This window comes from Hyperolius riggenbachi, chromosome 1 (assembly GCF_040937935.1).
Source record: "Hyperolius riggenbachi isolate aHypRig1 chromosome 1, aHypRig1.pri, whole genome shotgun sequence".
NCBI lineage: Eukaryota > Metazoa > Chordata > Amphibia > Anura > Hyperoliidae > Hyperolius > Hyperolius riggenbachi.
In genome coordinates, this window is record NC_090646.1 from 236,042,198 (window position 1) to 236,058,274 (window position 16,077).

General features: G+C 45.5%; 1 protein-coding gene across 1 annotated transcript in view; it reads left to right on the forward strand.

The window, feature by feature from the left end:
* The first annotated feature begins 253 nt into the window (after window positions 1–253).
* Window positions 254–16,077, forward strand: part of SLC39A8 (solute carrier family 39 member 8) — a 74,200-nt gene continuing 58,376 nt past the window's right edge. Inside the window, exons 1-2 of the mRNA XM_068270756.1 lie at window positions 254–556; window positions 712–1,301. Coding sequence (XP_068126857.1) covers window positions 1,071–1,301 — 231 coding nt within the window. The 5' untranslated portion in view covers window positions 254–556; window positions 712–1,070. The remainder of the gene's footprint in view (window positions 557–711; window positions 1,302–16,077) is intronic.

Below are 16,077 nucleotides of genomic sequence, written 5' to 3' on the forward strand. Positions count from 1 at the left end.
TCCTACCTGTTAAGTAAGTGTAATGATCTTTTGTGGGTGCCAAGATTCCCTGTAGTAGCAGTACTTCTCAGCCATTATTCAGCAAAGCACTGCAAAGCAGCTTACTAGAATGTTTTCTCAGCTATTCGGCTATTGTGTATTATGTAGTCACCTAATCCTAGTAATATAGTTTCTAGTTAAAAACAGTTCACAGCATTCATGCCTGCAAGCAGAATGCTACCCAGGCTAAAGCAGCTTCCAGAGGAGGCGGCTTCCAGGATTCCGTCTTCAAACAGAAAACATCAACCTGCCAAAAGCACTCCTGTATATCTGTGTTAAATAAGGCAAAAAAAGGAAACATTGTCTGTGGTGCTGGGTTCTGCTAACAATAACCCATTTGAAGGGACCAGGACTGGAAGAACTTGGCATGCTCCTGTTTAGTGGTTACATGATGCCAGGCAATATCTGAAGTAGCCAAAAGAAAGAAAATCCCTATTGGATAAGAAGTGAAATAGAGAAATAGAACAAACTGTACACACAGCTCTGTGAAAGAAAAGGAAAAAAAATGGTACAACAGGTAAGCATGGAAAAGATTGACAGAAATGAGTCTGCCTTTTCAGTGACGATTTACTGGCATTTTTACACTGTTGGGATGTTACAGTATTTATTCTGCTGATGAGTCAAGTTTGTAAAGACAAATGACACAACTGTGTGTTTTCTTATCTCTTGTAGGCTGCCCTGGAGAGCTTGTACCATCTAGTATCAGAGGGGAGCGCCTGTCCCAAAACTAGCTGAGTAAACAGTGGTCAGTGAGACAACTGAGAAACCACGTGGAAGAACAGATACCAACAGGGACACAGTACTGTCAACAGGCAGTCACAGCATCAGCATTGTGTGTGCAGGGACAGAGCAGCTGAAGAATAGCCAACCAATGCTAGCAATTATTTAAGCCATTACTACTTGCTATCACTGTAGATATCATTGCTGATATCCAGTAACCAGCCTAGCCAGTTTTGTATAATTAGACATCAACCAGTGTGTGCGCTGATCAAATATAGCTTTAAGCAGTAAGCACACATATTTCCTGTAACATGAGTCTTTGGAGACACTCTCCAGGTATCTGGCTTTCTTTCGCCTTGGCTGTAGTTGTGCGGCTTGGGACGGTTCATTCAGAGGGGATGGTGAACAGTTCGGCCATGGAACAAGAGTTCATCCAAGCTATTCTGCAAACGTATGGAGTGAATGACACCCTCACTGCCAATGTATCCAGGATGGTACAAAGCTGTGGAAAGCCAGAGGAGTTCCAGAAAAACTTCAACAAGGTAGGAACTTGCTTGGGGTCCTGTTTTTAGGTGGTTACTGAATGCAGACCCAAACTATAATTTAGAGAAAGAGTTACTTAATATGTTCACCATACCTGAAGACCTTTGTATGATTGCACACATTTTAGACTTCAATCAGTTTAAAACTGAGCTGTATGTTTGGAATTATTACGGCACCATATATTACAAAGCGCCATCTTCCAGCAAAATCATTCTTAGCGGAACTTCAATCAAACTCAGAAGATTCTCAGGCACTGCAGATGCTAGCATGTGATGCTGGTGTTTTTGGGAGTACAAATGCTGCACAGATTCCTTCACTTAGGCCTGGTGCACACCAAAAACCGCTAGCAGATCCGCAAAATGCTAGCAGATTTTGAAACGCTTTTTCTTATTTTTCTGCAGCGTTTCAGCTAGCGTTTTGCGGTTTTGTGTAGCGTTTTTGGTGTAGTAGATTTCATGTATTGTTACAGTAAAGCTGTTACTGAACAGCTACTGTAACAAAAAACGCCTGGCAAACCGCTCTGAAGTGCCGTTTTTCAGAGCGGTTTGCGTTTTTCCTATACTTAACATTGAGGCAGAAACGCATCCGCAATCCAAAATCTGCTGCAGCCCGGGAGTATGCGTTTCTGCAAAACGCCACCCGCTCTGGTGTGCACCACCCCATTGAAATGCATTACCCTAGCAGATCCGCACCCGCAAGCAGATCGCAAACCGCAGCGGAAACGCTCCGGTGTGCACTAGGCCTCCGAGGATAGGTGTGCATTGTATCAGCAGGTTTATGCCCTTCAGTGATAACCAAAAGAAAACCTGAAGTGTGAGGTATATGGAGACATTTAGGGCTGAAACCCACAGGAGCGCTTTTGGCAGCGTTTTGGCAGCACTGCGATACGCTAGCAGTTTGCCAAAACGCTGGGCTAATGTTAATGGATGGGGCAACTTCCACAGGAGCGTTTGCGTTTCTCAGAAACGCAAACGCAGGACGTGCAGCATTTTGGGAGCGTGAGCGCTTCAATGTAAAGTATTGAACCGCTAGCGGAAACGCTCAGCAAAACCTAAACTGAGCGGTTTTGCTAGCGTTTTGCGGTTCAGCACACTGTAACAAAATGAAAAATAATTCACAGGACCAATCAGGATAAAAACGCAAAACGCAAAACGCTACGCACCCGCTGGGCAAAAAAATACAATGTTGCAAAACACGACCAAAAACGCGCATGAATCCGCTTGCAAACCGCTCAGACAAAACGCTAGCGGTTGCGTTTTGCGTTTGCTGATTTCAGTGGATTCCAGCCCTTAGAGTATATGGAGTGAGGAATATGATGCCATCTTCATTTCCTTTTAGAAATAGCAGTTGCTTGGGTACCATGTTGATCTTTTGGCTCCACTGGTTTCTGAGTCACATACCTTGAGCAAGTGGTACAGCCAGTGGAGTCAGGTACTGACTTAGAACGCATGACCTGCATCCTCGTTCTGGGTCAGGGATTTTGGCATGCTAGAAAAAGAAAGTGGAAGAAAGGAATGTGTTGCCACTGGCACATGCACAGCATTTTAAAACTTAAAAATAACCTATTAGCCAATCGGATTCTACTTTCTGAACACTAGACTAATGATATGAAATCTGATTGGGCTCAGTGGCACACACACACCCCCTTGTTCCCTATTGAGGAATTTAATATCACACTGATAGCATTGATGACTTTTACTTTTAATTCAAACACCTTTGAACTTATTAGGTTTACATTTAAAGTGGCCCTGAACGCATGCACAGAACACAAGGAAAACCGATTAATCCACACTATTTGTGTTTAAAGTGAAGGGCCTGTCTAAGTGTTCCTCAGCTGCAAGTAATCACAATTGAAATTTAATCTCTCAGCTGTTCCAGCACAGAAATTTGGCAGTTCTTGGCAGCCTCAGCTAATTTGTAAACACAGCATGAAGCTTTGTCTGCTTCCATGAAAGCAGGTAGTAGGCGCACTGAAGATTTATTGCAGGAGTTCTGTGGGCTGCAATAAAGAAATGTTTTTCTTCAAAGGTTATTATGCTGTTGCTTATGTTTTAGTGCAGAGAGGAAGTTCAGGTCCGCTTAAAGGACCACTATCGAGAAAAAAGTTGGCCGTTAAAATCTGTCAGAACTGACAAGTTTTGGGCCAGTCCATCACTGCATGGGGGATTCTCAGGCAGGGAACACACTACATGCGTTTTTGCGCGTTTTGCCGCGAACGGCAAAACGCGCATGATTTTAGAGGCTATTGAAATTAATAGCCTAGCGCAGGAAACGCTGTGCCGCATGCGTTTGTGCGCGTTTGCGTTCGCGTTTTTCTCCGCGTTTTCTAAACGCACAGTTTTCTGCTTTTTACCGCACGTTGCATGGCAGTACATGCCATGCAATCGCATAAACGCGGAAACGCACGCGGAAAAACTCACGCAAAACCCTGAAACGCAGGGGAAAACGGCCCTGCAAGTGTGTTCCCTGCCTCAGGGTTTTCTTTGTTTTCAACAGCATTTCCTGAACAGCAGTTGCAAAGTCTAACTGACAAAATAGTGTGCAAGAGATTAGGGAGGCTAATTTGCCATTTTGGCAGTTAAACTTTAATGGCTGGCTTATAAGTAAGACAGCTGCCACAGGTAAAAATAAAATAAGAAACATCAGTTTTTGAAAGTTATGCTATAGATTTTGCCAGGCCATATGATGAGAGACTGATAGGTATGGGGTGAATTTTATGTTTCCTGGAATTGCGCTTTAAAGCAGAGCAGCCAAAAGTCTGGCTGTTTCATTCTGGATAAAATAAGCAAGGATTAGAAACTACGGAATGAATGCACTAACTGTGAGTAAATGTAATGTGTCCCGGCAGCACTCAGCAATTTTACCATTACTAATGACAGGGCAGTACCATACGTTATGCAATTAGCGCAACTTGCTTTACCCCGGTAACATGCTCATTGCTATGTTGAGATGTTGTGTGCTACTTGTAAAAAGTGTATTTCACGTTACCATAGCAACGTGTGTGTTACCCAGGTAACACAAGTTGCGCTAAATGTGTAATGCAATCTACTCCCCTTGCATTAGTGCTGGTGAAATTGCAATGTGCTGACTGCGCATTGCGAATTTTCCAACCGGTCATGCATCAGGCTCCACATGAGGGTTGTTTTGCTTTACTTCCTGTTGCTGGTGACATTACAGGAAGTAAGTGAATCTCTGCAATGGATTTGTTATGTGGAAGAAGTTGTAACATTTTCAGGTTTTTATTTCAGCATGGTTATCACTGACAGAACAGAAAGTAAGACTAATTCTCACAACAGAGACACATCAGCAATAATAGTCTACATAACACACTATGACACTAGGTGAGTGGAATACTCTACAAGGGGTATACAGAGAGTAGTAATCCCTACTAGAGATGAGATGCAAATAAGGTCTACTTGCATTAAAATTTCATGGAAATTGTATATAGCTTGAACATGCCAGTCACAACTGAAAGGAAGTTACCGTATAGTGATTGGTTCAATTTCAAGCTGCATGCAATTTATATCACATTTGAATGCAAATAGAGGTTATTTGCATCTTATTGACTATCTGTAATCAGTATCAGGGCTGCTAAATCATCCCTTTAAGATCCATAGACTTTTGCCCATCCTCAGACAGTGTCAGAACCCAATCTAAGGGACGATTGTATGAATTACAGCTTTTATAACAGTGGTCACATTTATAAATGAAAACAGACTATATCTACTTAGAATAGAAGTCTTGCAGAACTGACTTAGTTTTGTCCTACATAAATTAGAAATACAGAAACATTGTAATTTGTCAGATTTGTCTATATGAATGTTTGCCATGGCCTTTAAAAATTGTACAGGAAAATTCAAGTGATATTTCAGCTTTGGAAGACCTCCTAAAAGTTTACACCACCCCATCCCCCCACCCAGGGTGAACATAGGCCCATGCAGGTCGTGCAGCTGCACAGGGGCCCCATGTCTTCTAGGGCCCATGCAGCTGCACCACAGCTAGAGCTAAATTATCCTCTAGGCTCTCCTCCATATATATTTCTCTGTAAACTCCCATCCCATGTGGCTAATGTTTACGCTTACCTTGTGTACCATGTGTGCTTACCAGAGCAGGGACAAGGTTCTCCAGCACCCAAGGCTGAGACACCATAATGCGCCCCTCCATCCCTCCCACCCCAGCCGTCACACACTGATTACTATTAGACTAAAGGTGGCCATACACTCGTTAGATTAGCAGCAGATAGATCATCAGATAGATTTCTGATCTATCTGATGTGTTTAGGAACAGATTTACAATAGATTTCAGTTTGAAATCTATTGAAAATTGATCTGATGGCATTTTCTTGCCATCAGATTTCCATTAGGGCCAATGCAAAATGATAAGCAATCTCAACAAATCGACCTAGATTTTCCAGCTTGCCAGATTGACGCAAATCGATCGATTGGTCAATCAATTTGCAATCGACCAATCGATCGATCGATTTTGATCGATCGATCGGCCAAAAATCATCTGAGTGTATGGGCCCCTTAAGAGTCGCCTCAGGGCCCCCAATACCTTAATCTCTAGTTATCTGGCTTGCAGTCACTGCCATATATCCCCCTTTTCTTATTTCTCTCTGCTTCAAACACAATAGGGGAATGATAGCTGAGTGAGTTGTGCTCCCCCTCCTACACTGCGCACTGAGGCTGGAGCCTTTTTTGCATCTGCCTCAGCCCGGCCCTAGTGCTTACCCACCGTGTGGCTGTCTCTCCCTCTGTCAGTAACAGCTAACCTTCCTCCTCCGATGGCTGTTCATTTCTTCCTCTCTCAGTAATACCCATGGGGCTGTGCAGGGCCGAGCCTGGGTGGGTGCAAGGCACCCAGGCGCCTGTCTCTCAGAGGCGCCGCCCGGCCGCCGCTCTCCCCCTGTGGCCGCCGCTCCCTCCCTCCCTCTAGTCGCCAGCGCCACGTCAGACCTCGATCAGGTGGCGACCAATAGTGCGGGCGCTAGGACCTAGCATGCCGCACTGATATGTGGAAGTGACATCACTTCCGCATATAGAGCGGGTGCGTCCGGCGCCCTCTTACTGGTCGGGTCGCCTGCTGATCAAGGTCTGACGCTGCTGCAAGGTGAGGGGGGAGCGGCGGCGGCTAGAGGGGAGTGGGGCTCCTGTCACTCACTACCACTCACTACCTAAACGGGGTCCCTATACCTCTGCCTACATATACTGGGTACATATACCCCCCGCTACATATACTGGGTACATATACCCCTGGCTACATATACTGGGCACATATACCCCCTGGATACATATACTGGGCACATATACCCCCGGCTACATATACTGGGCACATATACCCCTGGCTACATATACTGGGCACATATACCCCCTGGCTACATATACTGGGCACATATACCCCTGGCTACATATACTGGGCACATATACCCCCTGGCTACATATACTGGCCACATATACCCCTGACTACATATACAGGGGACATATACCCCCCACTACATATACTGGGCACATATACACCTGGCTACATATACTGGGCACATATACCCCTGGCTACATATCCTGAGCACATATACCCCTGGCTACATATACTGGGCACATATACCACCTGGCTACATATACTGGGCAAATATACTCCTGACTACATATACTGGGGACATATACCTCCTGGCTACATATACTGGGACATATACATCTGCCTACATATACTGGGACATATACACCTGCCTACATATACTGGGACATATACACCTGCCTACATATACTGGGACATATACACCTGCCTACATATACTGGGACATATACCCCTGCCTACATATACTGGGACATATACCCCTGCCTACATATACTGGGTCATATACCCCTGCCTACATATACTGGGACATATACCCCTGCCTACATATACTGGGACATATACCCCTGCCTACATATACTGGGACATATACCTCTGCCTACATATACTGGGACATATACACCTGCCTGCATACAGTATACTGGGACATATACACCTGCCTACATATACTGGGACATATACCTCTGCCTACATATACTGGGCACATATATCCCTGCCTACATATACTGGGCACATATATCCCTGTCTACATATACTGGGCACATATATCCCTGGCTACATATACTGGGGACATATACCCCTGCCTACATATACTGGGCACATATACCCCTGGCTACATATACTGGGGACACTTGTCATTATGTGCATTTACTGGTGAAAAGCGGTCTCTTATTATGTGCATTTACTAGTGAAAAGCGGTCTATTGTTATGTGCATTTACTGGTGAAAAGCGGTCTCCTCTTACGTGCATTTACTGGTGAAAAGCTGTCTCTTATTATGTGCATTTACTGGTGAAAAGTGGTCTCTTATTATGTGCATTTACTGGTGAAAAGCTGTCTCTTGTTATGTGCATTACTCATGAAAAAAACTGTCTCTTATGTGCATTTGCTGGTGAAAAGCTGTCTCTTATTATGTGCATTTACTGGTGAAAAGCTGTCTCTTATTATGTGCATTTACTGGGGAAAAGCTGTCTCTCATTATGTGCATTTACTGATGAAAGGCTGTCTGTCATTACGTGCATTTACTGGTGAAACGCTGTCTCTTATGTGTATTTAGTGGGGAAATTTTGTCAGTAAAAATAATCTTGCCAGTAAATTTTTAGGTATTTGTCAGTAAAAAATAACGTGAAAGGTTGGCAACACTGGCAGGCTGCGCGGCACAATGGGAAAGATACAGGTAGCCCACCTCACGCTTGGGCTTGGTGGGGGGAGGAGCCGACGACAGCGAGCGAGAGTAGGGTGGCCGCAGGCAGCCATAAAAAGGCAGTGTGTGACTGCGTCACACTCGCAGAGCCTCTCAGCCTGAGTCAGTCCAGAGACTAGTAGACTCGCAGGCAACCAAAGCCAGCCAGGAGCAAGCCCATGGAAGAGGGGTAGGAATGGGCTATCACATGCATGCGTAAAGAGGTGGAAGGTGTGGGTGTGATTAGGCAGGACATGGGTGTGGTTATGTGGTTGGGCGTGGTTAATTTAACCACTCCCATAGGCGCGAGAGAAAATCTTGCACCCAGGTGCCAGGCACCCCAGGCTCACCCCTGGGGCTGTGTCTCCCTCCAGGTGTCATTACCCACAATAAAGAGTGGGCATCAGGGCCACCCTCTGTGAAAATTACAAGCAGGGGGCTTGTATGTGCTCAATTCTTTTTGGGGTTGGGGTATACATAGGAGGTCATTGCAGTAAAGGTTAGGCGTCGGGGGTGGGGGCGGCGGATTAAGGTGTGTGTGTGTGTGTGTGTGTGTGTGTGTGTGTGCGTGCGCGCGTGCGTGCGTGCGTGTGTGTGTGCGTGTGTGTGTGTAGGGGGGTGCTTTTAAGGCTAGGTGTGTAGGGGGTGTTTTTAAGGTTAAGCGTGTGGTAGAGGTTTTTGATTAGGCATGGGGGGGGGGATGTTTTTAAGATTAGGCGTTGGGGGGGGGGGGGAGCAGTTAAGGTTAGGTGTAGGGACGGGGGTGTAGTGTTATACATCAACAAGGGGGTGGTTAGAGTTAGGTATTGGTAGAGGGAGGGTTCGGTGTGAGAATAGGGTTAGGTTTAGTTATAGCAAAATATTGGTATCATTTACCGATAATTTACTACAGTAATTTTCACTTCTTAAGAGTAGAATATTGGTACATTGACTGATATTCTTATACCCAATAATTCTGGTGCCCAGCTCTTTGCGGCTATAATCACACTCAAATTGAATTGAAGCTTTTTTATTCATAACCCCCCTTCCCCACACACACGCATTACCCGATTTGGATGTCCCTCCCCCATGTGGCTGTCTCTCCCTCTGTCACGCTCCTCAATGTGGCTACCCTCTATGTAGCTATCTTTCCTTCCTTGTGTCATTTTCTCCATGTGGCTACCTCTTGCTATGACTACAATATGGATTAGATTGTGAGGACAGTCATTGATGTGATCTACTCTGTAAATTGCTATGGAAGATGTCAGTGCTATATAAATACATATTAATAATAATGTGGTGGGACATTAGACTATGACAATGGTAGGGGCGAGATTGGGAAGTCATCTAAAGGACAGTTAGAGACACGGCCATATACTCTGTAAAGTGCTGCAGAAGATATTGGCACTGTATAAAAATATAATAATATGGTTGGGATTACATTGTAAGCCCCTCTAAGGCTTTGTTCCCATCATAAATCGCCAGTGTTATCACAAGTGCTGAGGGATTTATTGAAAGTTTTTTTCAGTGCTTTTCGCTGTGCTATGCGCTTAGAAAGCGCGTTTCTAAGCGCTTTTGCAGAGCGATTCGTTTTTTCACTTCCTGACGTCAGTCAGGAAGTAAACTCTTTCACCTGGAAATGAATAAATACAATGTATTTATTCATAAAAGTGCTGGGGAAATCGCTATACAAAGTGCTTTTTCAAGTGCTTTGCGATTTCCCTATACCTTTGATTGAGCCAAAACGCACAGAAAATGGTACAGGCATCTCTTTGGTCAGCGGATCGGAATCAAACCGCTCAGATGTGAACACTCTCATAGGGAATCATTGCCCAAGTGATTTTAGGGTGATTTCTGACATTTCCAGCGCTTAAAAAAATCCCCAAAATGCTGTAGTTGTGAAAAAGCCCTCAGGGACAGTTAGTGACACGACTATACACTCTGTGTTCATTGTAGAAGATATCAGTGCTATATAAATACACGCAAATTATATCAATAATATTACATGGTAGTTAGGACCTGTTTCCTATTGTAATTTTTCAAGTTTTTTTCCATTTACTTAAAGAGGAACTGTAAGTAAAAAAATCCTAATGAGGCTTCCCCCGTCCTCTTCAGCGCTGGCAGTCTCCGAAAATCCGCAAGGCAGTAGGGACTTCAGCACGCGGCAATACTTACCTATATGCGCTCCTGCGCTGGTGCAGTACACGCTTCCCCTCAAACTCCAGTTAGCTGAGCCTGATTGAGTCCCCTCTACTGCACAGGCAACTTGCGCCTGTCGCACCCTCCTCCACTCTCTAATTGCGCAAATGCAGATGTACAATGAGGGCATGGACAGACGGTGGACTGGTAAAATATAACTACATGGGCACCAGATAGTGGTGGGGGCACACGTAAAACATCAAGGAGACAGAGGCCGGGGCTGTGTGGCAGCGAGGCGGCATCGCAAGGCCTATTCCCGCTTCATGCTGAAATCAATCAGGAATTTTCCTGCGGTTTATGGCGCCCAACAGATCTCTCTTCAATCAGAGAGAAGTCTGTCTCTTGGTTGATTGGCCGCTAAAATCACTGAATGGCCACCTTAACAATGAATGAGTTATAATGAGTTTCTGGCTCACCTGATTTATCTACATGCAAAAGATAAATGCAAATGATGTGACTATACCCAGTTCTTCTGTGCTGATATGCAGTCAGAGGACAATATCAGTAGAAGGGCAACTCCCCCTATTGTACTAGTCCATTAGGTCACAGAAACACAATAGTGTAACTAATTAGGTTTAGGATTGATGAACTTGACGCACTAAGAAAAAGATAATTTTGAGGTGATCTAACTCACTTGTATGAATTTCAAAGCAACATAATGGTGCCCATTGCCTGGCAAATAGGCGGATGATCTCTAACGAGAGTTGCAAAAGTAGGACTGGCCTATTCAGGTGCTCGTCTGACATCACAGCTCATAATAGAATAGAATGGACAGGATCTGCCTGCAAATAATTCCTCATCAATGTTAACATGTCTTATGCAGCAGAAACTCAAAAGATAAAGTAAGAGCAAACAAAAGGCATAAAGCATAGAAGACATATTTTCAAAGCACTTAGAAGAAGTAGTAGAAAAAATATAATTGAACTGAATATCGGAATCTGCCACGACTTAGGTGAGGCTTTTACTTGACACACTAGCTGGTGGCTCCCGCTATATGCCATCCCGCCATCATCAGCACCATGGGCAATCAAAGTGGGGCAGGTGGGGGCATGTGCGGTTACCAGCCACACAAGGGAGTTTGGATCCCAAGAGTTGTCCCCAAGGTAATTTTGCTGAGGAGTCCCATGGGTTCTCGCTGTACACCACCTTAAACTGACAATGTTTCAACCAGAAACACTGTCACCGGTGTGCTCCTCTGGATGGCAAGGCAGTGTGCTGTCATTCTTTTACTGCTTACAGTGATGCACATCTGAAGCTCTGGAGGGCCACAGAAAATGACAAGGCCCACGGGCCTTGTGCTTGACACATGTGGATCTAGAGGGGTGCTGGAATTTTTGTTAAAAAAATATTCTCCATTTCAACAACATTATAGTTTTTATTTCTGTCCTTGCCATTACAGTTCATTTTTAATAATTGCAGTGAGTGTGAGTTCCCTGGAAAAACTGTTTGATACACGATGAGTGTGTTACCTTTATTTAAAGGCATCCTAATGCTCCCAATGAAGGTTTTCCTCACGTGAAATGCTTGCTTTAGTGACTGGTGTTAGGTACTCTAGAGGCCAGTTTTCTACCGAGGAAGTGGGTGAGAACAGACTTGGCACAAAATATTGCTGCTGCGTTTTTTGTTAACTAACATATCCCTTTTTTATCAACAGTAGTGTTTATACTGTGATCTGCGCTATAGGTTGCTATGTGCCTGAATTTTGGAGTGGAGAGGATTCATGTAGGTATTTGTTTTATTTGGGCACAACCCTCAAGCACATGGCCTTGTGCATTTGTGGTCTCTGGAAAAACCACAATTCCAGGTATTTGTGAGTAAGAAACAGTCATGAGAAACAGCATATTAACCTTAGAGAATAGCATTAATCCAATGGCTGAATTCTGGAGAAGTGAGGGGAGGAGCTGAATGTGAGGAGTTAGTAGGTTATTAACCACTTGAGGACCGTAGTGTTAACCCCCCCTAAAGACCAGGCTATTTTTCATTAAATATGCCACTGCAACTTTAAAGAGGAACTCCAGTGAAAATAATGTAATAAAAAAAGTGCTTAATTTTTACAATAATTATGTATAAATGATTTAGTCAGTGTTTGCCCATTGTAAAATCTTTCCCCTCCTGATTTACATTTTGACATTTATTACATGGTGACATTTTTACCGTTGGCAGGTGATGTAGCTGCTGCATGTTTTTTTGGCAGTTGGAAACAGCTGTAAACAGCTATTCCCCACAATGCAGCAAGGTTCACAGACAGGAAACTGCCAAGAGTACTTACTTTTCTTGTTTCTTGTGGGAGGGGTTTCACCACAATATCAGCCATACAGCGCCCCCTGATGGTCTGCTTGTGAAAAGGAATAGATTTCTCATGTAAAAGGGGGTATCAGCTACTGACTGGGTTAAAGTTCAATTCTTGGTCGGAGTTTCTCTCTAAGGCCTCGCTGCAGGGCTGTACAACTCAGCAAACAAGTGATCCCCCTCCTTTTCTCCCCACCAATAGAGCTTTCTGTTGGTGGGATCTGATCGCTCCCCCAGTGTTTATTTTTTTACAAATATTTATGTTATTATTTTTATAATAAATTTGCTTATTTATTTATTTTTTAGTTTTTAATCCCCGCCCTTCCTACCCCCGCCAGCCTATCACTGTGATCGGCTGTGATAGGCTTCAGGCTATGACAGCCGATCACCCCTGAGCCTCTGGAGGGGACAGCCGTGTCGGTTTCGCCGTCTAACAGTCTCTTAGCGGTGATTGCCGCTGGGAGACTGAAGGCAGAGTGGAGCTCCGCCATCCAAGCAGGGGGTGCGATCTCTTGCAAACTACGCCCCAAGGACCTTATACCGATTGGCGTTAGGCGGTCCTGGGGCTGCCGCTGCGTCCACACCCATCGGCGTGACGTAGTCGGCAAGTAGTTAATGTAGAGAACCTGGTACCTGTGATCAGTTGCAGTAATAAATTTACATTTATATGCTGCAAGCTAAATGTTTTTGTTAATTTCTTTAATACACTTATTTATTGTTGAGGGTAAGAAATACCCCGACAGCCAGGCACATGCATAGGGAGGTGCTCTGTGGGTGCCCACCCCCCCTGGGTGCCCACCCCCCCCTGGGTGCCCACCCCCTGCTCACCGCCCCTTTTTAAATCTTCAAAAAGGTCCCTCTGGCTGCGCAAAATAAGCCCCGCCCCGACCACAATAAGCCCCGCCCAACCAAAGGAAGCTCCATCCCCACCTGGGACACTTTCAAGTGAAGAGGCCCGGACAGAAATCCTAGGGTGGCATACTGACCTCTCCTTCCACCTAGGACCCATACTGACCTCTACCTCCCCAGCACCTACAATGACCTCTCCCTCCACCTAGCACCCACAGTGACCTCTCCCTCCACCTAGCATCCACAGTGACCTCTCCCTCCACCCAGCATCCACAGTGACCTCTCCCTCCCTCAGCACCCACCTCCCCCAGCACCCACAGTGACCTCACCCTCCACCTATCACCCACAGTGACCTCTCCCTCCCCTAGCACCCACAGTGACCTCTCCCTTCACCCAGTATCCAGAGTGACCTCTCCCTCCCCCAGCACCCACAGTGACCTCTCCCTTCACCTAGCATCCACAATCACCCCTCCCTCTCAGCTCTAGCAGTGATCCTGCCTACCCCAGCACCCACAGTGATCTTTCCCTCCCCCAGCGGCTACCCTCCTGTCTCCTGCAGCACCCACAGGGACCTCCCATCCTAAAAGCAGCACCTCTCTCATCACCAGTGCCCACAGTGACCTCTCCAAACACCCAGCACCCACAACTACTCCCTCCTCCAGTAACCACACTGACCTCTACCTTCCACAGCACCCACAGTGACCTACCCTTCCCTCAGCACCCACACTGGCCTCTACCTCCTCCAGCAACCATACTGACCTCTACTTCCCCTAGCAGCAACTATGCCATTCATAGCAGCACCCACAGTGACCTTCCCTTCCTCCAGCACCCACAATTACCTCTACCCCCCCAAGACCCACAGTGACCTCCCCCAAAGGACCCACAGTGACCTCCCTTTCCTCCAGCACTCATAATGACCTCTAACTTCCACAGAACCCATAGTTACTTCTCCGTTCCCCAGCACCCACAGTGACCTACCCTTACCCCAGCACCCACACTGACCTCTACCTCCCCAGCAACCACACTGACCTCTACCTTTCCTAGCAGCAACTATGCCATTCATAGCAGTACCCACAGTGACCTCCCACCCCCTGCACCCACAGCAATCCCACCAATATTCAGCACCCACATTACACTCAACCAGTAACCCCCACTATAGCAGGCACCCAGTACTTGCACCAAGCACCCTGCACCCAATACTCACATCCGGGCCTCCATATGGCACTTAGTACTTGCATCAAAGAGCCACCCACATGACACCCATTCACCCTATAGCTGGCACATAGTACTCACACCCACATGGCACAGTACTTGCACCCAGCCCCGGCATGGTACTCACTACTCACACCTGCACACAGCCTCCACATGGCACCCACTATCTGCACTCACATAACCAGTACTAGCACCTGAAGTACTTGCACTCAGAACCCACATGACACACAATGCCCATCCATAGCTAGCAGTCAGTGCAGGCATGGCACCAAGTATTCACACCTATGTGATACCTGTGACGGACATTACGGAAAGTTGTGCGCAAAATCGCCATCGACTTTCGCATGGTCGTGCACAGTTCCTGTCAGTCTTGGGTAAATGCACAATAGATGTCAATTTCCCTCTCTCTTACTGAGTACAGTAACCTTCCCCCCACATCCTGTGTCAGGAAAAAATGTCACACGTGGCTAGCTTCCCTGGGGAGAAGCCATTTGGCTACAGCTCATCTTTCCCCAAAAGGAAAACCAGCTCAAACTGGTTGAACTTCAAATTTCCCTCCAAGCTCATAGCTTCACACAATGGGAACATTTACTTTATTAATAATTCAAAATAGGTTTGGCACAGCAAGACCAAAATTACATTTTCTGATACCTAGGAAACAGTTCTATCGTTTACCTAAAGTGCACGTTTCTAGCTATCAGGGATCCATATAGAAACCACTTTATCCGGCCTGCGTAGAGCAAATTCGACAGACTAGGCGTGTATAGACTCATTTAATACAGAGTCGCATGCTGCTTATGAATATGGTCGCGCATTTGCGATGCACCCATCTGGGGCGGAATTACACAAATTATTAATAATTGGTACATTCCTTGCTCCAAGTCTGGGGGTGGCAACCTGACTTTCAGGAGGTAACCCTGCCTCAAACACACCTACTTTCCAGGTAGTGACCGCCCCAAAACTCTGGTCAGTAAAAAGCGTTTGCAAGGAACTCCACCCAGTTCTTCAATTCCCATCTACCAGGAAGGTCTAGGCATGTGCTCAAGGAGAACCGGGCGCATGTTGTGTACAAAGACTTTAACCTGAATGCCTACTTTTAAACTGGACTATTTTCTTCATGATTCAAATGGACTGCTCAGCTAACTAAGTAAGAACTTTCTGATTTTATTCATTTTATTTTTAAGCTCTGTGTTTTATATGTTAATAGGTGTATATAACTGTATGTAATGCATTTGTGTTATTAAACGTTTTAAAAATCGTTTAGCGGTTATGACCTGTTGCTGAACATACACAATCGTACCTATTCTCCTGAACTCGCTACCCTGTGTTTAATAGAAGTATACATTTATAACCCGTATGCGAGAACCCGGCCCAGATATAACGATCTGACCCAGATTCTTGCATACTGCTAAGGGTTAATAGAGCGTTCTCCAAATCCTAGTATAATTACAGTAGCGGGCTGTGTAACTCGCTTGGTGGCAGATCTTTGAATTGTATG